Below are 20340 nucleotides of genomic sequence, written 5' to 3'. Positions count from 1 at the left end.
CCTCTCTGCTGACCTAAGCGCTGCTGAGGGAACGGGAAATGCTGTCCCAAAAAATAAAACCCTTGAGGGGGATAAAAGGGTGGGAGATAAACCCCATCCAGCGAGATTTGGAAGGAAAATTTTTGTCCTTTCCAAACAAGGCCGAGTGGCTGGCACAGCGTGGGGACAGAGGTAATGTCCCTGCCCAAACGAAGGTCACACTAAACCCCGCTCAGGAAAGCTGAACTGGGGGCTCAGCCTGACTCCAGAGCTATTTTAAGCCCAGGGAGGTTGAAGGGCACCTGCTCCAGCAGGGAATGTTTTATTTAAAGGCTATTTGGTTGCTCAAGCTGGCCCCAAAATATCATTAAATTATTAAAAATCCTTTATTTTAACGAGCAGGAATTTGCGGATGGGAATGAGAGGAGCTCACACCCGGGGCTGGGGGGGTTCTGATGATCCACACCCATTTTTAAACCCTTTTATTTTATTTTTGGGGGTTTTTTTTTGCTGGAAATGTGGGATCAGCTGGGTTGTCTCAGCAACATGTGGCTGTAAATGTTTCATGGGAAGCTGATCCAGCTTCCCTGCCCAGATGGTTCCAGTTCTGGGGCTGGGGACAGGGATTAGGGGGCACAGGCAGATGTTGCCTCAGCACAAGGGTTTAAGCTGGAATTAGATCAGCTGGGATGGGGCTGGGGGGGCAGAGCATCCTAGGAGGCGTTCAGGGGGATTCCTCTCCCTAAAGGAACCAAAAAAAGACTATTCTGGAAAGATAAAATATATAGAAGTATAAAAGATATATATTCTAAAGTATAAAAAATTTAGGTTTTGTCTCTTTACGTTGTCAGTAAGAAAGAAAAGGTTTTGGGGGAAGAGAAGAGGTTTGTTCTAATTCTTATTACTCTTTCTTTTAGTTACTGTTAATAAATTTTTGTTCTAATTCTGGAGCGACGGGAAAAGGGGGAGGGCCTGAGGAGGAAGGAGGGCAGGGTTAGATGGCATACTAGGGAGAAATTCTTCCCTGTGAGGGTGGGAAAGCCCTGGAACAGAATTCCCAGAGAAGCTGTGGCTGCCTCTGGATCCATGGAAGTGTCCAAGGCCAGGTTTGGAGCGCCTCGGGACAGGGGAATGTGTCCCTGCCATGGCAGGGGGGTTTTGGGATGAGCTTTAGGGTGTCTTCTAACCCAGCCCACTCTGGGATTCCATGATTCCATGCCTCCCGCAGGCTTTAAAACCCCGGAGAAACAAACTGCCTTTATCCTGGGGGGGGTTTAACCTACCAAAGTGCTCCATTTCTATAAAAAACTGCTAAAAAAAATTCCTCTTCACCTCAGATCTCGATTTGCGACCGAAAAAAGAGGAACAACAACTCTGCTCTCTGGCCTGCAACCGCTTTTCTTCTCCAAATGTTGCTGGAAAATCTCCCCACGGCTGGCAAGAGCAGGCAACGTTGACACCTGCCGTCGGGAGTTTGAACAGCCACGCGCTCCAGGATTCCCGGAGAGCCAAGAGCATGAAAACATCCCCCCCAGAAAAAAAAAAAAGAAGTTGCAACAGAGAGGATTGCTTTCAGGAAGCTTTATTTAATCATCGTTATTGCACACAATTAAATCCGAGGGATGGATTGCCTGGAAAAGGGTTGGGATCACTGGGGCCAGTTGCAGCAGGAGCAGGTGGGGTCGAAGACCAGCCCCTCCTCGCAGCTCTGCACGAAGGTCTGGCCGTTCAGGCAGCTGTAGAAGTTCCTCTTGTTGTTGGGGTCCGCGTAGATCCCGTTGGGTTTCCCGGCGCAGAATCCGGAGCCGCCAGAGCCGCCGGAGCCGCCGGAGCCGCCGCCGGGGGTGGTGGGAGCCTCGGTAATGGGAGGCAGAGGCTCAGCGGGGGGGAACGCAGTCTGGAATTCAAGAATTCAAGCAGGAGAAGGTTTATTTTCATGCTCCCGGTGTCTCATCCCTCCCGTGCCTCCACAGGAAGGTTGGGGGTCTCCATGAAGGAGCTGCTCCTGCTGGTGGTGGTGGTGGTGGGAGCCTCAAATGGCAGGAAGGGGGAACACAGTCTAGAATTTAGGCAGGAAAAGGTTGAAAGTGTTTGGTTCCTCCCCATCCTTCATGGGGAGCTTGGGAATCTCCATGAAGGAGCTGCTCCTGCTGCTGGTGGTGGTGGGACTCTCAGAGGGGGGAGCACAGTCAGGAATTCAGGTGGGAAAAGGGTTGAAAATGTTTCATCCCTCCCACACCCCCACAGGAATTTTGGGAGTCTCCATCAAGGAGCTGCTCCTGCTCTCCTGGAGCCACTCACCGCCGCTCTGCAGCCCCAGGCCCTTCTTCAGGCTGGAGATCAGCGGGTATTTGCCTTCCTTGCAGAAATCCCCAGTGAAGTCATCCATGTCCAGGGCCCACACCATGGCTCCTCCAAAGCTGTTCTTCTTCAGCCAGTCCACCTGTGGGGAGGAAAGTCCCGCTGAGCCCCAGGAACTGATCCCGCACGAGGCTCCAGCCCCGTCCCAGCACGGCCCCGCTGCCCCCAGACCTTGAGGCCGAAGCTCTTGACGTTGTCATAGCCGACCCATTCGCTGCCCTTGTAGGCGTAGGGGACATCCTGGGGTTCATCCCAAGCCTGGGTGGCTCCGGAGCTCAGGAGAGAGCAGATCTAAGGAGAAGGAAGCAGGAATGTTATCCACAAAAAGGGAAAAGCCCAGGCTCTGCCCTTGCCTTGGCTTCATCCTCTGGTTTTGTGCTGCTTCCCCGTTCCCTGAGTGCACAACTCCTCCCTGGTGAATCCATGGCTAGCTCTGTGCCTGAGCCATGCAGAGAACTCCATGGGAGCTTCCTGATCAATTCCTTGAAATGATTTGAGCAAGGAACGTGACGGGAACATCCATACCTCGTAGTAAGCCAGAGTTCCAGCCTCCCTGGTGTAGGGCCCAGCGGGGCCAGGGCCGGATGCTGGAGCTCCAACAGAGGTGTCAGATGGGTTCTGCAGGGTGAAGCTCTTTCCATAGGTCGGGAATCCCACAAGGAGCTTCTCAGCTGGGGCACCATTGCTCTTCCAATAATTCATGGCGTATTCCTGCAAGGAACCATTCCCGCTCGAGTCTTTGCCGGGATTTGTAGGATGAATTCCTCAAAATCTCACCAAGGACGCGAGAGCCGCGAGCGTCCCACAGAAGCACTCACAACGTTGAAGTATTTGTAGTCGCCGCTGTCAGCAGGGCCGGCGTACAGGGGGCTGTTCTCGCCGGTGTTCCTCTCCCAGGAGCCGTGGAAGTCGTAGGTCATGACGTGGATGTAGTCCAGGTACCTGCGGGGAGCCACGCTGTGTCCTCACCTGAGGAGCTGGGGCTGCCCATCACCCCCCCCTCAGGGGCTCTTTCTCTTCAGTGCTTGCAGGAAACCCCTCAAATCCCACCAGGGACCCCAGGGTGCTCACTCACTTGCCAATCTCAGCGATCTCGTAGCCAGCCTGGATGGTGGAAAGTCCGGCAGCGACAGCGGCGGTGACCATGAGCCGGGGCTGGTTGGTCTGTTTGGCTTCCTGCTCGAAGGCTTCCAGCATTTCCTGAGGGATCCAAGGGACAGGAATCACCCGGGGGCTCTCGGATGGGGCTCTGCAGCCACCCAGGGCTCACGGGCCAGAGCTGTGGCCAGCAGAGCCTGGAGCCAGGCCCACCTTAACCAGGACGGTGAAGAGAGACTTGTCCTGGGCAGGGCTGCCCCTGGAGCCGGGGTATTCCCAGTCCAGGTCCAGCCCGTCAAACTGATACTGGCGCAGGAATTTGATGACAGACTTGATGAAGGTCTGGCGGTTCTGGGGTGTGGAGACCATGGTGGTGAACCTGGGCAAGCAGAGCAGGACCAAGGTGGGGTTGGAATCCAGCCTCTGCCTGCTTTTCCTCCCTCTCCCAGGAGTCATTATGGGAAAGAGCTGGTTTGAACTCACTTCTGTGTGCCAAAATTCCATCCTCCAATGGCCAGCAGGGTCTTCAGATCTTTGTTCCTGTAAGGGAAGAGGCAGGACCCTGAGTTATTGCATGTCCACAGCACCCCGAGCAGCTGTCCCCGAGCTCAGAGGACGGAGCTGTCCCCATGTCCTGCCTTGGCTGTGTCTCTGTCCCTGTTCACTCAGCATCCTTGTCACCGAGCTGAGAGTGAACCAGAGGGAAGGGCTGGGAGGGAACAGAGAAGGGAACAGGAGGGAGCAGAGAAGGGCAAAGGAGGGAGCAGAGAAGGGCACAGAAGGACAGGGAGGGAGCAGAGCCCTGCTGAGGCTCCCGGCACTCACTGGTTCTTGAGGCCATTGAAGGACTTGTAGAGGGTCTCGTCGTTCCACTCGTAGGTGGTGATCTCGTTGTTGTTCATGCCGGCGAAGGCGTAGATCAGGTGGTTGCACAGGCAAGGGTCGACATTTTCGGGGGTGAACTTACCCAGACCGGGCCGGTACTGGGCCCAGTTGGTGAAGTAACAGGTCAGCACATAGGCAGTGCCTGCGGGCAGACAGCGGCCATGGAGGGGCTGCGGTGCCCGGGCACAGCGCGGCCCCTGGGCACGGCCGGGCCCCGGGCACGGCATCCATCCCCCCGCTGCTGCCGGGCCGGCGCGGCCGCAGCTCCCCGTGCGGGCCGGCGGCTCCGGGAAAGGCAGCGGGGGAAGCGGCACCTACCGAGCTGGGCGTTCAGCAGCAGCGCCAGGCCTGCCAGGGCACAAGGAAACAACACAGGGTCACTGCTGGCTCGCACGAACGCAAACCCCTGCGGCAAGGAGCTGCTCCCAAGCTCAGGCAGAGGAGATCCTCTACGATTTCGCCAAGCACTTCCAGGAAAATTTGGCAAACGATTTCAGGCAAAAGCACAGAGAAGAACCCAAACAGGTGCCAAAGGAATCATCTGGTTTTTACATGCCAAAGGAATCATCTGGTTTTTACATGCCAAAGGAATCTCATGGATTTTAGATGCCAAAGGAATCTTTTTGCTTTTCGGAATCATTTTGCTTTTAGGTTCAAGTTGTTGAAAGCACATTCCAGTTGCAGCCTGCAACGAACTCAGCCCATGTCCAAAGCAGAACACATCCCCAACCGCAGCAGCGCCAAAGGAGAGACATTTCCCTCCCCAAAGGAAATTGAGCAATCTTTGAGAGAAAAGAGAGAGCAGCATTTTCATCCCTGCAGCCCCCCGGACAGGCAGCAGAGCGGCAGTGCCAGAGCCTCCAGCCCTGCTCAGGAGGGCAGAGAGCTCCAGCCCAGCAGCACTCACCGGTGAGCAGAGTGAGCTTGGCCATCTTGGACCAGACTGATGTGCTCGGGCTCTCTCCCACTTTTATACCCTGCTTCTCTCTGCTGCCAACGTGGGATCAACAGCGATGGACAAACATTACGAAACCTGGCAGAGAGCAGCGTCACCAAATCCAACACCAGCACAATGGGCCTGGGCACTCCAGCTGGAGGGGTCACTGCCGTGGGGCTGTGCCACGTCCTGGTGCTGCAAGGGCAGATAAAGAACGGGATTAGATTGCTGGGATTGTTCAAATGTTGTTTTAACAACACCTTTGTGTCCCCGCTGGCCGCTGCGCGGGGACCGATGGCTGCAGGCCGTGACCTTGTGCTGTCCTTGAGCCCTTCCCAGGGGCTGGCGCTGCCAAAGCCAAGCTTTGGCCTTTGCCTGCCTTGGGTGTCCCTGGTGCGAGCGGCCCAAGGCAGGACTGAGGGGCTCTGGCTCCAGCTCTGGCCCTGCTGGAGGCTCCGGGCTCACTCGCTGTGGCACACAGGCCCCTCGGTGCTCTGAGCTGTGTCTGGCCCCCCAGCTGAGCTGGGCTCTCCTCGGGAAGCACACAGGAGGAGTCCCATCACTAGAGAAAAACCACATCGGTTTTACTGAGTCATTCTCCACCGGAGAAAGAAAAATCCTTCTGTAGCAAGCGTTGTTTTTGTCATCTTCTTTCCCTCATCTCCTGACACCCATGGTCACAAGAACAAGTGGGAGGACAACGCAGCAAAGCTGACTCTGATTCACTTTGTTTCCACCAACCCTTGTGTAATTTCCAGTGTTGATGATCCCAGCTGACATGGAATTGGCAGGGTGAGAGTTGTAGAGGGGAGATGAAGAAGCCCAGAGTGGTAAAATCTCTCTGCAACCCAACCCTGGAATAGATGGTAGGTCCCTGTCTGCTCTTTTTAATGGGAATTCTTTCAGCAAGGATCAATTTTTGTACTGTTTGTTACCTCCCAGCACTCCCAGGGAACCCACGGCAAACCACCTTCATTAGAACAGGAAAAGTCCTGAAGGAAATCTCCAGGATTTGTTACCCCCACATGAAAACAAATCAGTGTCCTTGAGCCTGCCCCAAATGTTCTCATTTCCACACCCAAACGCCTTCCCTGGATAACGGAGCTGAAAATGCTCCAGAGGTCACTGAGGGTGGGATTTTCCAGATCCATCCTGGTTGAATTTGTACCTTGGGACTTTATCAACCAAGAAAAACATTGGAAAAATACTCCTTGAGGATGTTGTCCTGTTATCAGCCATATCCCACCCCGTGCCTGCACCAAGTCCCAAAGCTCAGGCTGGCACATTTTGATCTGCAGCTCAGCCAGCATCTGATACCAGGCTGTTTTCCAGGCTTCAATCATCCAAGGCTGGGTGACCTCCTGGAAAGTCACCTTCATGTCACCCCACAAGGAATGAAACCTCCCAGTGCAGGGACACAGCAGTGTCACCATTCCTGAGCGGGGAAAAGGGAAGGAATCCCCAGTTTCCTCACACAGGGGGAGAGCTTGGAGTCTCCACCAGGACAGAAGATGGAAATGAAATGTGGAAAGGATATTTTGAGGTATTCAGCTGGTGGGGCTTCACTCAGGGAGAACTGGGAATGCTCAGCAACACGGAGGTGTCTCAGTTTGGGAAAGAGCTGGGCAGGAAGAGGAGGGGAGAGATGAGAGAGGAAAATTAACTGGCCTCACCGTCCGGGGTGCCCCTTGTGGAGTTAAACCTCAAAGAAATAAAGAAACTTCCTCTGCTCCCCTGGGGAGACCCGAGCTCAGCTCAGAGCACCAAGGCGCCTCTGCGTTGTCCTCCCACTTGTTCTTGTGACCATGGGTGTCAGGAGATGAGGGAAAGAAGATGACAAAAACAACGCTTGCTACAGAAGGATTTTTCTTTCTCCGGTGGAGAATGACTCAGTAAAACCGATGTGGTTTTTCTCTAGTGATGGGACTCCTCCTGTGTGCTTCCCGAGGAGAGCCCAGCTCACCTGGGGGGCCAGACACAGCTCAGAGCACCGAGGGGCCTGTGTGCCACAGCGAGTGAGCCCGGAGCCTCCAGCAGGGCCAGAGCTGGAGCCAGAGCCCCTCAGTCCTGCCTTGGGCCGCTCACACCAGGGACACCCAAGGCAGGCAAAGGCCAAAGCTTGGCTTTGGCAGCGCCAGCCCCTGGGAAGGGCTCAAGGACAGCACAAGGTCACGGCCTGCAGCCATCGGTCCCCGCGCAGCGGCCAGCGGGGACACAAAGGTGTTGTTAAAACAACATTTGAACAATCCCAGCAATCTAATCCCGTTCTTTATCTGCCCTTGCAGCACCAGGACGTGGCACAGCCCCACGGCAGTGACCCCTCCAGCTGGAGTGCCCAGGCCCATTGTGCTGGTGTTGGATTTGGTGACGCTGCTCTCTGCCAGGTTTCGTAATGTTTGTCCATCGCTGTTGATCCCACGTTGGCAGCAGAGAGGAGCAGGGTATAAAAGTGGGAGAGAGCCCGAGCACATCAGTCTGGTCCAAGATGGCCAAGCTCACTCTGCTCACCGGTGAGTGCTGCTGGGCTGGAGCTCTCTGCCCTCCTGAGCAGGGCTGGAGGCTCTGGCACTGCCGCTCTGCTGCCTGTCCGGGGGGCTGCAGGGATGAAAATGCTGCTCTCTCTTTTCTCTCAAAGATTGCTCAATTTCCTTTGGGGAGGGAAATGTCTCTCCTTTGGCGCTGCTGCGGTTGGGGATGTGTTCTGCTTTGGACATGGGCTGAGTTCGTTGCAGGCTGCAACTGGAATGTGCTTTCAACAACTTGAACCTAAAAGCAAAATGAATCCGAAAAGCAAAAAGATTCCTTTGGCATCTAAAACCCATGAGATTCCTTTGGCATGTAAAAACCAGATGATTCCTTTGGCACCTGTTTGGGTTCTTCTCTGTGCTTTTGCCTGAAATCGTTTGCCAAATTTTCCTGGAAGTGCTTGGAGAAATCATAGAGGATCTCCTCTGCCTGAGCTTGGGAGCAGCTCCTTGCCGCAGGGGTTTGCGTTCGTGCGAGCCAGCAGTGACCCTGTGTTGTTTCCTTGTGCCCTGGCAGGCCTGGCGCTGCTGCTGAACGCCCAGCTCGGTAGGTGCCGCTTCCCCGCTGCCTTTCCCGGAGCCGCCGGCCCGCACGGGGAGCTGCGGCCGCGCCGGCCCGGCAGCAGCGGGGGGATGGATGCCGTGCCCGGGGCCCGGCCGTGCCCAGGGGCCGCGCTGTGCCCGGGCACCGCAGCCCCTCCATGGCCGCTGTCTGCCCGCAGGCACTGCCTATGTGCTGACCTGTTACTTCACCAACTGGGCCCAGTACCGGCCCGGCGAGGGCAGATACACCCCTGAGAACATCGACCCCAACCTGTGCAGCCACCTGATCTACGCCTTCGCCGGCATGAACAACAACGAGATCACCACCTACGAGTGGAACGACGAGACCCTCTACAAGTCCTTCAATGGCCTCAAGAACCAGTGAGTGCCGGGAGCCTCAGCAGGGCTCTGCTCCCTCCCTGCCCTTCTCTGCCCTTCTCTGCTCCCTCCTTTGCCCTTCTCTGCTCCCTCGCCGTCCTTTCCTCTCAGCTCGGTGACAAGGATGCTGAGTGAACAGGGACAGAGACACAGCCAAGGCAGGACATGGGGACAGCTCCATCCCCTGAACTTGGGGAGAGCAGCTCCAGGCGCTGTCCATTGCCCTTTCCCACCAATGGGATCCAGGCTGTAAAGGCCACGGTGACACCAAACCCTTGAGGTCAGTCTGGTTCCTGTCCTTTCCTTTCAGGAACAGGAACCTGAAGACCCTGCTGGCCATTGGAGGATGGAATTTCGGCACACAGAAGTGAGTTCAAAGCAGCTCTTTCCGCTAATGACTCCTGGGAGAGGGAGGAAAAGCAGGCAGAGGCTGGATTCCAACCCCACCTTGGTCCTGCTCTGCTTGCCCAGGTTCACCACCATGGTCTCCACACCCCAGAACCGCCAGACCTTCATCAACTCCGTGGTCAGGTTCCTGCGCCAGTACGGATTCGACGGGCTGGACCTGGACTGGGAATACCCCGGCTCCAGGGGCAGCCCTGCCCAGGACAAGTCTCTCTTCACCGTCCTGGTTAAGGTGGGCCTGGCTCCAGGCTCTGCTGGCCACAGCTCTGGCCCGTGAGCCCTGGGTGGCTGCAGAGCCCCATCCGAGAGCCCCCGGGTGATTCCTGTCCCTTGGATCCCTCAGGAACTGGTGGCAGCCTTCGAGCAGGAAGCCAGACAGAGCAACAGGCCCCGGCTCATGGTCACCGCCGCTGTGGCCGGAGGACTTTCCACCATCCAGGCTGGCTACGAGATCGCTGAGCTGGGCAAGTGAGTGAGCACCCTGGGGTCCCTGGTGGCACTGGGGTGGGCTCCGTGCAGTGACAGCTGCAGAAAGCTGAGGGAGCCCAGCTCCAGGGGCTGTGGGGGTGATGGGCAGCCCCAGCTCCTCAGGTGAGGACACAGCCCGGCTCCCCGCAGGTACCTGGACTACATCCACGTCATGACCTACGACTTCCACGGGCCCTGGGACGGCTCCACGGGCGAGAACAGCCCCCTGTTCAGCAGCGGCAGCACCCTCAGTGTTGTGAGTGCCTTTGGGGCCTCTGGCCTGGGCTCCCTTTGCCACAGCACAGCCTGAACCGAGCTGCCCTTTCCAGGAATACGCCATGAACTACTGGAAGAACAACGGCGCCCCGGCTCAGAAGCTGCTGGTGGGATTCCCGACCTATGGAAAGAGCTTCACCCTGCAGAGCCCATCCAACACCGGCATCGGAGCCCCCAGCTCCGGCCCTGGCCCCGCAGGACCCTACACCAGGGAGGCCGGGCTCCTGGCTTACTATGAGGTGTGTGAGGGACTCCCCCGTGGTCTGCAGGGACAGCCTGGACACTGCTGGCACTGCCAGGACAGCCTGGACACTGCTGGCACTTCCCAGCACGGAGTTCCTAACGTGGCTCACGTTCCCACTGCTCTCTCTCCCAGATCTGCACCTTCCTGAGCTCCGGAGCCACCCAGGCTTGGGATGCCCCCGAGGATGTCCCCTACGCCTACAAGGGCAGCGAATGGGTCGGCTATGACAACGTCAAGAGCTTCGGCCTCAAGGTCTGGGGGCAGCGGGGCCGTGCTGGGACGGGGCTGGAGCCTCGTGCGGGATCAGTTCCTGGGGCTCAGCGGGACTTTCCTCCCCACAGGTGGACTGGCTGAAGAAGAACAACTTTGGAGGAGCCATGGTGTGGACCATCGACCTGGATGACTTCACCGGCAACTTCTGCCACGAGGGCAAATACCCGCTGATCTCCACCCTGAAGAGGGGCCTGGGGCTGTGACCGTGCCGTGAGTGACGGGGAGGGACACGGGCTGGGGGCCCCAAGGGACACGGTGAGGGGTGCAAGGGGGCATTGCAAACATCATCCCTTCCCCAGTGTGGAAAACAATACTCACTTCCCAGAAAATTTGAAAGTTTTATCAAAACCTTATCAAAAATAGAACACAAAGATTGAATAGAGAAAATATTAAAGGCTTTTTTCCCCAGCATGTGCTCATCTACACAATGGAGGTTTCACCTTTTAACCCTTTAGTCCTTCCCAAGGTTCTGTCCATGGACTCCTCCTTCCCTGTCCAGTGGTGGGGATCACTTCCTTAAATCTCGATTGGAGGTCAGCTGTTGCCATAGTAACAATCCCACCCTCCCAAATGTCCCAAACCCAGGCCACCCCATAACAACACCACCAGGGGAGGGGAGTAAAACACACCTATAAATCTGTGAAACTTCTGACAGATACACGTGATATTTGCCTTTTAATTGTGAGAGTCAGCCGTGGCTTTACTCGTCTGTCAGACCAAGGAAAATCCTGTTTGCTTTTCAGGCTGCACAGCACAGTCCGCACCTCGCTGCGGCTGCTGGAGGTGCAGGAGGAGCTGCAGTGCCAGTGACAGACCCCGATCCTGATCCTGATCCTGATCCTGATCCTGATCCTGATCCAGATCCCGATCCAGCCCAATGATCCCTCTGATCCCATTGCACACAATGACAATGATTCAATAAAGCCTCACCCAAAACCAACAACTTCCTGTTTCAACTTTGTATTTTGTCACTTCCTGATTCTCTCAGGAGAATCTTTTCACGCCTCGGTGTGAAAAACACCTTCAGTCCTCTGTGAAAAGGTGAACAGCTTAATGAGGGACAGGAGGAGACAAGGACTGCAGAGCAAAGGTGTGAAGAACATGGTCACGCTCCTGGGGAAAGGTTAAAAGTTTAATAAAGGACAATGGGAGACAAGGACTGTGGAGCAAAAGTGTGACAAACACTTTCACTCTCCTGTGGAAAGGTAAAAAGATTAATAAAGGACAATGGGAGACAAGGACTGTGGAGCAAAGGTGTGAAGAACATGTCTTATCTATAACACATATCAGTCATTTCACCACTGTGTCTAAGCTTAATTAACAACAGAAATAAAAACTTTATAACAAAGTTACTTTAACATCACACATATGAAATCAATTTTAATATTTTCAGAAAGTCAATATGACAATATGTATCTAGAACACGTATCAGTCATTTCACCACTATGTCTAAGTTTAATTTACAACAGAAATGAAAATTGTATTTTTATAACAAAGTTACTTCAACATCACACCTATAGAATCCACTTTAATATTTTCAGAAAGCCAATATTATGTATCTATAACACATATCAGCCATTTCACCACTGTGTCTAAGCTTAATTTACAACCAAAATAAAAACTATATTTTTATAACAAAGTTACTTTAACCTCACACATATAAAATCCACTTTAATACTGTCAAAAAGCCAATATTATAATGTGTATCTATAACCCATACTTATATCAGCTATTTCACTACTATGTGTAAGTTTAATTAACAACTGAAATTAAAATTATATTTTTACAACAAAGTTACTTCAACATCACACCTATAGAATCCACTTTAATATTTTCAGAAAGGCAATATTATGTATCTATAACACATATCAGCCATTTCACCACTGTGTCTAAGCTTAATTTACAGCTGAAATAAAAACTTTATAACAAAGTTACTTTAACCTCACACAAATAGAATCCACTTTAAAATTTGCCAAAAGCCAATTTTACAGTGCGTTTTCTACCCTTCACACTCGTGCTGAGGGAAGGGCTTGGATTTCATCCCAGCCGGGGATTTTTTGCTGCCCCACCCCGGCGGTGACATGGAAACCGGGACACAGGAGCTGCTGTCCCATCGCCAGGGCTGTGAGCTCACAAGGCACATTCCAGGGGGAAATGCCCAATGCTGGCCTTCTCCCGCTCCCTGCCCCTGCTGCCACCCCCCGTGTGCCAGGCCAGGATGGCAGCGCGGCACGACCCCAAAGGTGAGAGCTGGGGGCACCCGGGGGCTGGGGTTCCTTCTCCTTCACCCCCCATCAGCTTCTCCAGGATCTTCTCAGATCCCAATTCCCTGCTCAGGATTCCCTGCTCGGGCTGGGGAAAACCAGCCCTGGCGCGAAAATGAATCCGCAAACAGCAGAGGTTTGTGTGCCAAGAGGAGACAGAGGAGCCCTTTTGCTTTATCCCAATAAAGGGAGCGGCCCTGGCGCGTTCCCCTGGGGGCTCTCCAACTTTTGGAGGGCGCAGCCTCCTTTTTATCCCAATTTCCCTCTCTCTTCCCCCATTTCTGAGGTACTTCAGAGGTACAGACTTCCCAAAACGCCTGACACCAAAGATTCCCCTCTAATGCACAACCCTCCCTTTTCATTTGTAATTCTCATGGAACTTTGGGTTTTCCCCCCGTTGTTTCTTTCACCTTCCAACATCCAATTTCATCTACCAGCAAACCCACAGCTTATTTGTGAAGACAAATCTCTTTCTTTTTCCCCTTCATCATCCAATCCATGGTTGGATTTCCTTCCATGGGAATCCTTCCCGTCGTTTCTTGTCTCTCCCGGTGCTGGTCTCACCCACCAGCAGCCCCACAGCTTGTTTGGAAAGACCAATCCCTCCTTCCCCTCAGCCCCTCGTGGCTTTGAAGAGGCAGAGGCAAAGGGCAGAGACCCCCCCAAATATCCGGGGCAAAGACAAATCTGCCATTCCTCGGGAAAGACAAATCTGCCATTCCTTGGGAAAGACAAATCTGCCATTCCTCGGGAAAGACAAATCCATTTGGAAAGACAAACCCCTCCTTCCTCTCAAACATCCCTCCCAAACGCCCAGGACCAGGGCGATGAAGGCACGGAGCAGCTCGTGGTCACCCTTTTTCCTCTTTTCTCTCTTTTTTTCCTTGCTGGTCTCTCTGCTGGCGTTTCCCTGTGCCCGTCCCCCAGCCGGGGCCAAGCTCATCTCCTTTGGGACGACTCAAGAACGGAAAATGTTCCCCTACGGCTACGCCCCAGACAGGCTGGGCATCGAGGTGCTGGGGGTGAGGGGCAGCCCTTCCCTGGGGCCAGGCTCCTACCTGGGGCCAGAGGTGAGCTCCTCCTTCGCTTCGGGCTCTTTTGTAGCAGGGACGGGAGTTATGGGGACACTCCTGCCCGGAAAACCCGCTGGAAGATGCCCCACATCCTCCTGGAAAAAGGAATTTTCTCCTTTCCCAACCGATCCTTGAGGTTCTGGAATAGTCAGAAATTAAAGGAATAATTAGGAATAAGTTTATTAGGAATCGTACCAAGCACTCCTGCCCTGCAAACCCACTGCAGGATGTCCCACATCCTCCTGGAAAAAGGAATTCTCTCCTTTTCCAACCAGTCCTCGAGGCTCGGCAGTAGTGACAAATGAAGGGAATTATTGGAAATAACCCTATTAGGAATAACCCTATTAGGAAGAACATTTGCTGCTCAGATAATTCTGCCCTGCCAACCCACTGGAAGATCCCACATCCTCCTGGAAAAAGGAATTCTCTCCTTTTCCAACCAGTCCTCAAGGCTCTGGAATAGTGAGAAATTAAGGGAATTATTGGGAATAAGTTTAATAGGAATCGTACCAAGCACTCCTGCCCTGCAAACCCACTGCAGGATGTCCCACATCCTCCTGGAAAAAGGAATTCTCTCCTTTTCCAACCAGTCCTAAAGGCTCTGGAATAGTCAGAAATGAAGGGAATTATTAGGAATAACCCTGTTAGGAATAACTTTCGCGGCTCAGGTGGCTCTGCGCTGCTCACGATGCCTTTGGAGAATGTCATGGGTGGTTTTTGCGTGCAGAGTCGCGCCCTGCAGCCCGGGAGCAGCCGGCCCGTGAGCACCTTGGGCTACGCGATGGGAGCCAGGACGGCCCCGCGCTTCCAGCGGACGGCCCAGGTGAGGGGAGCGCCAGAAAACGGGAAAAGCAGCAAAAAAACCCAAAAAAAACCAGGGAAAAGCAGTAAAAAACCAGGGAAAAGCAGGGGGAAAAAAGGGAAAAGCAGCAAAAAAACAGGGAAAAGCAGCAAAAAAAAACCCCCAGGGTAAAAGCAGCCAAAAAAGAGGAAAAAGGAGAAAAAAATAAGAGGGGGAAAAGGACCCCAAAAGCAGGGAAGAAGCAGAAAAGAACAGGGAAAAAGCAGCAAAAAAAAAGAGGGAAAAAGTGGGGAAAAGCCGCCAAAAAAAAGAGCGGAAAAGCAGCCATGCCCTGGCTGCTGCCACGGGAACGTGGAATTTTGGGGGTGGGAATGTAGAATTTGGGCTGTGAATGCAGAATTCTGGGTGGGAATGTGGATTTTTGGGTGGGAATGTGGAATTTCGGGTGGGAATGTAGATTTTGGGGGTGAATGCGGAATTTTGGGAGTGAATGCAGAATTTCGGGTGGGAATGGGGAATTCTGGGTGGGAATGTGGATTTTGGGGGTGAATGTGGATTTTTGGGAGTGAATGCAGAGTTTTGGGGGTGAATGTGGAACTCTGGGTGGAAATGTGGATTTTTTTAGGTGGGAATGTGGAATTCTGGGTGGGCATGTGGAATTTCAGGTGGAAATGTGGATTTTTCGGGTGGGAATGTGGATTTTTCGGTGGGAATGCAGAATTTCAGGTGGGAATGTGGAATTCTGGGTGGGAATGCGAATTTCGGGTGAATGCGGAATTTCGGGTGGGAATGCAGAATTTCGGGTGAATGCGGATTTCGGGTGAATGTGGAATTTCGGCTGGCAATCCCGGGAATTCCCCGCAGCCCGAGACCCCCGGCCCCGCCGCCTACGGGCCCTTCCCGGAGCCGCGGCGCCCCCGGCCCGGCCCGGCCCCGTTCGGCTCCAGCAGCCCCCGGTTCCCGCGGCGCATCCCGGACCAGGAGCGCTTCCCCGGGTGAGGGAAATTCTGCACTCCTTAAAAAATAAATAAATTTTAAAAAAATCGGGGTTTATCTCCAAAAAGATGATTTTTATCTCCGAAAAAAAAAAAAAAAAATTATGTCCCAAAAAAGAAGATTTTTATCTCTGAAAATAATTTTTTTTATGTCCCAAAAAAGAAGATTTTTATCTCCGAAAATAATTTTTTTATGTCTCAAAACAGAAGATTTTTATCTCCGAAAATAATTTTTTTATGTCTCAAAAAAGAAGATTTTTATCCTCCAGAAAAGAAGCTTTCTAGCTCAAAAAATATTGGTTCGTATCGGAAGATTTTGGATAATTTGGGGACTGGGATATTTTGGATAATATTGGAATATTTAGGTTAACATTGGGACATTTTGATTAATATTGGAATATTTAGGTTAACATTGGGATATTTAGGTTAACCTTGGAATATTTTGGTTAACACTGGAATATTTTGGACAATATTGGAATATTTCAATTAACACTGGGATATTTAGGTTAATATTGGAATATTTTGGTTAACATCAGGATATTTAGGTTAACATTGGGATATTTTGGTTAATATTGGAATATTTTGGTTAACATTGGGACATTTTGGTTAACATTGGAATATTTTGGATAACATTGGAATATTTTGGATAATATTGGAATATTTTTGATAATAATATTGGAATATTTTGATTAACATTGGAATATTTTGGTTAACATTGGAACATTTTAATTAATATTGGAATATTTAGGTTAACATTGGGACATTTTGGATAACATTGGAATATTTTGGATAATAACATTGGAACATTTTGATTAACATTGGGATATTTCAATTAACATTGGGACATTTTGGTTAACATTGGAATATTTTGATTAATATTGGGATATTTTGCATAATGTTGGGATATTTCGATTAACATTGGGATATTTTGATTAATATTGGATTATTTTGCATAATATTGGAATATTTTGCATAATATTGGGATATTTCGATTAACATTGGGATATTTCAGTTAACATTGGAATATTTTGATTAATATTGGAATATTTCAATTAATATTGGGATATTTCGATTAACATTGGGATATTTTGATTGATATTGGAATATTTTGCATAATATTGGGATATTTCGATTAACATTGGAATATTTCGATTAACATCGGGATATTTCGATTGATATTGGAATATTTTGCTTACCATCGGACCATTTCCATGACCATCGGCCTATTTTGGACAATATCCCCACACTTTTCTCCCCACCGGCGCGTCGCGTTTCCGCCGGGCCGTGTTAACCGCGGGTCGCTCCGTTCCCCCCGGCTGGTTCCGATCATCCCAGCCCCAGCCCCAAACGCTGTAAACCCCCCCTGTCCCCAGGCCTGGCACCTACGATCCACAGGAGCCCGTGCCCAGGGGGGTCTCGTGGCCCGGCCGCTTCGGGGCCCCCGAGCCAGGGGCGCTGCCGCGGCCGCCGCCGAGGATGCTGAGGATGCAGGTGCAGAAGGTGAGGAAGGCCCAGGGGTTCAGAGACTGCCATTCCTTTTGTTCTTCCTCTTTTATTCTCCTTTCCTGCTTTTCAGGCAAGAAATTTCCATATTTTCCCTGTTTCGTTTTCCTTTCCTGCTCCTGAGACAGGAAATTTCCTTTTCACTCCAAATTTTCACTATTTTCTTGTTCTTTCCTGCTCCTGAGACTGGAAATTTCCTTTTCACTTCCCATTTTCACTGTTTTGTTTTCCTTTTTTGCCTCATTTTCCTTTTCACTCCATATTTTCACTATTTTCTTGTTGTTTCTTGCTTCTGAGACAGGAAATTTCCTTTTTATTTCCCATTTCCTCCACATTTTTTCCCCTTTCCTGCCTCAAAGCTTCTGAGAGAAATAAAAATTCCCTTTTTACTTCCCATTTTCCCTGTTTTATTTTCCTTTCCTGCTCCTGAGACAGGAAATTTCCTTTTTTCCCTTCCAGTTTTCCCTGTTTTATTTTCCTTTCTTGCTTCTGAGAGAGGAAATTTCCTTTTAACTTCATATTCTCACCATTTCATTATCCTTTTTTGCCTCAATATTCTGAGAGAGGGAACTTCCTAATTCCCTTTCTACTCCATATTTTCCCTGTTTTGTTTTCCTTTCCTGCTCCTGAGACAGGAAATTTCCTTTTTTCCCTTCCCATTTTCACTGTTTTGTTTTCCTTTTTTGCCTCATTTTCCTTTTTACTTCATGTTTTCCGTGTTTTATTTTCCTTTCTTGCTTTTCAGACAGGAATTTTCCTTTTCACTCCATATTTTCACCATTTTCTTGTCCTCTCCTGCTTCTGAGACAGGAAATTTCCTTTTTATTTCCCATTTCCTCTACATTTTTTCCCCTTTCCTGCCTCAAAGCTTCTGCGAGAAATTAAAATTCCCTTTTCACTTCCCATTTTCCCTGTTTCGTTTTCCTTTCCTGCTCCTGAGACAGGAAATTTCCTTTTCACTCCATATTTTCACTATTTTCTTGTTCTTTCCGCCTTCTGAGACAGGAAATTTCCTTTTCACTTCCCATTTTCACTGTTTTGTTTTCCTTTTTTGCCTCATTTTCCTTTTCACTCCAAATTTTCACCATTTTCTTGCTCTTTCCTGCTTCTGAGACAGGAATTTTCCTTTTTTCCCTTCCCATTTTCACTGTTTTATTTTCCTTTCCTGCTCCTGAGACAGGAAATTTCCTTTTCACTCCAAATTTTCACTATTTTCTTGTTCTTTCCTGCTCCTGAGACAGGAAATTTCCTTTTTTCCCTTCCCATTTTCCCTTTTTTGTTGTCCTCTCCTGCTTCTGAGACAGGAAATTTCCTTTTTATTTCCCTTTTCCTCCTTCCCTGCCTCAAACCTTCAGCGAGAAAAAAAAATTTCCCTTTTCCCTTCCCATTTTCCCTCTTTTTATATTTTTCCCCACTCCCGAGAGAGAAAATTTCCTTTTTTTCCCTTCCCATTCCCACAATTTCCTGCTGTTTTCCCCTGCCTGGGGCACAAACCCCAAACTTCTTTTCTCTCCAACAAAAAAAACCCCCTTGAATTCAGAATTTTCCCCAATTTCCACCCCAAAACGAGCCCAGCGGGGCCTCCCCTGCCTCGAGGGGCTCTGCTGGCTTAAAAATCTCATTGAAATCCTAATTTTAGGTCTCGTTTCTGGTGTGTTTTTAATGCAAATTTGGGGTTTTTTTTTAGATGACTGTGGATAAAAAATTCCAGAAAAACCAGGGCAGGGAGGCGTACCTGAAGCTGTACCACGGCTGAGGAGAAATAGCTTTATTTGGAGCCCCTCAGCTGCAGCACCAGGCTGAATAAATGGAATATTTTCAATCTTTTTAAGTGGTTTTCATTCGCTCTGCTCCTTCTCAGCCTCTTGGGAAGGAATTTGAATGCCCAGAATTCATTTGAAAAGAGTTTTTAAATGTTTTAAAGCATTTGAAGAGGTTTTAAAATGATTTTGTGGTTATTAAATTGAAATTTATGACATTTTTAATTCGATTAAGAAATGAATATCATAATACTGAACGCCTTTATTTAATAATAATAATAATAATAATAATAATAATAATAATAATTATTATTATTATTATTATTATTATTATTATTATTATTATTATTATTATTATTATTATTCCTCTCTTCTGAGCACCAAAAAAATCCCAATTTGCTCACGAGGACATAAAATTTCTTTTATTATCAACATAAAAACTGCAATTTTCATTCCATTTTTTTTTTATTTTAATTGATTTTTTGTCCCCTACCCAGCCAGGGATTTTTCTCCTTGCGGAAAACAAAAAAACAAAGTTAAAAAAAGATAAAATTCGGGATATTTACAAACATTTACAGCTCTGTACAAGCAAGGCACCAGCAGAGGGACGGCAGCACACGCAGGGGAGGAGGTGGAGATTTAATTTCAGATTTTTTTGGGCAGGAAATCATTGAAAAAAAATCATTTTTTAAATTCTTTTTGCCCTCCCCGGGTGATGGGGGAAGAGGAGGGATCCTTTGAGCAGCGTGGAGGGGAAACTGGAATTTTTGGAAGGTTGGATCAAACCTCAGGAGCCTTTGCTGGTGGAAATTGGAGCCTTTTTTTGTTTTTGGGGGTCAAAAGAAAACACAAATGGGTTTTCCCAAGAAACCTTTCTTTTGTTTTCTTTAACCACAAAAATAAAAAAGATTTTTCTTGTTTGTTTTACCCAAGAAAATGCTGAAGGGAAATGAAAGCAAAGCCCTCCAGAAGCAGGCAAGGAAAGAACGGAGGCATGGGAATGGGGGGGAGAGAGGGAATAAGGGGGGAAAAAGGGAATAAAGGGGGGAAATAAAAGGGGGAAATAAAGGGAATAAAGGGGGAATAAAGGGGGGAAATTAAGGGAATGAAGGGGGGAAATAAAGGGAATAAAGGGGGAATAAAGGGGGGAAATTAAGGGAATGAAGGGGGGAAATAAAGGGAATAAAGGGGGAAATTAAGGGGATAAAGAGAGGAAATAAAGGGAATAAAGAGAGGAAATACAGGGGGAAATTAAGGGAATAAAGGGAGGAAATTGAGGGAATAAAGGGGGAAATAAAGGGAATAAAGGGGGGAAATAAAGGGAATAAAGGGAGGAAATAAAGGGAATAAAGGGGGGAAATAAAGGGAATAAAGGGGGGAAATAAAAGGGGGAAACTGAGGGAATAAAGGGGGAAATAGAGGGGGGAATAAAGGGGGAAAATAAAGGAAATAAAAGGGGGAAATAAATGGAATAAAGGGGGGAAATAAAGGGAATAAAGGGAGGAAATAAAGGCTGGGTCCTCCAAATCCAAATCCAACCCAGGGTTCTCCAGATCCAACCCTGGGTTCTC

The 20340-nt window shown here is 50.0% G+C and overlaps 3 protein-coding genes across 3 annotated transcripts; 2 read left to right on the top strand and 1 right to left on the bottom strand.

The window, feature by feature from the left end:
• Positions 1-1491: 1491 nt before the first annotated feature.
• CHIA (chitinase acidic) lies at positions 1492-5348 on the bottom strand. Its single transcript, XM_038162392.1, is given in 12 exon segments — positions 1492-1867; positions 1869-1876; positions 2281-2422; positions 2512-2631; positions 2866-3051; positions 3159-3282; positions 3416-3540; positions 3652-3817; positions 3922-3978; positions 4264-4465; positions 4642-4671; positions 5231-5348. Coding segments are annotated over 12 exon segments (1518 nt in total). The 3' UTR covers positions 1492-1627.
• Positions 5349-7665: 2317 nt separating this feature from the next.
• On the top strand, positions 7666-11306 carry LOC119711823 (acidic mammalian chitinase-like). The gene is made up of 11 exons (XM_038162418.1): positions 7666-7770; positions 8303-8332; positions 8508-8709; positions 9017-9073; positions 9178-9343; positions 9455-9579; positions 9730-9835; positions 9909-10094; positions 10232-10351; positions 10441-10582; positions 11116-11306. Exons 1-10 carry the CDS (start codon positions 7746-7748, stop codon positions 10573-10575), a joined length of 1152 nt encoding a protein of 383 aa, XP_038018346.1. The 5' UTR covers positions 7666-7745; the 3' UTR covers positions 10576-10582; positions 11116-11306.
• Positions 11307-12486: 1180 nt separating this feature from the next.
• On the top strand, positions 12487-18817 carry PIFO (primary cilia formation). Its single transcript, XM_038162567.1, has 6 exons — positions 12487-12615; positions 13564-13706; positions 14437-14532; positions 15376-15506; positions 16880-17006; positions 18697-18817. Exons 1-6 carry the CDS (start codon positions 12534-12536, stop codon positions 18763-18765), a joined length of 648 nt encoding a protein of 215 aa, XP_038018495.1. The 5' UTR covers positions 12487-12533; the 3' UTR covers positions 18766-18817.
• Positions 18818-20340: the final 1523 nt, after the last annotated feature.

This window comes from Motacilla alba, chromosome 26 (assembly GCF_015832195.1).
Source record: "Motacilla alba alba isolate MOTALB_02 chromosome 26, Motacilla_alba_V1.0_pri, whole genome shotgun sequence".
Lineage (NCBI taxonomy): Eukaryota > Metazoa > Chordata > Aves > Passeriformes > Motacillidae > Motacilla > Motacilla alba.
The sequence above is the reverse complement of the archived record's forward strand: the minus strand, read 5'-3'. Positions and strand labels throughout refer to the sequence as shown.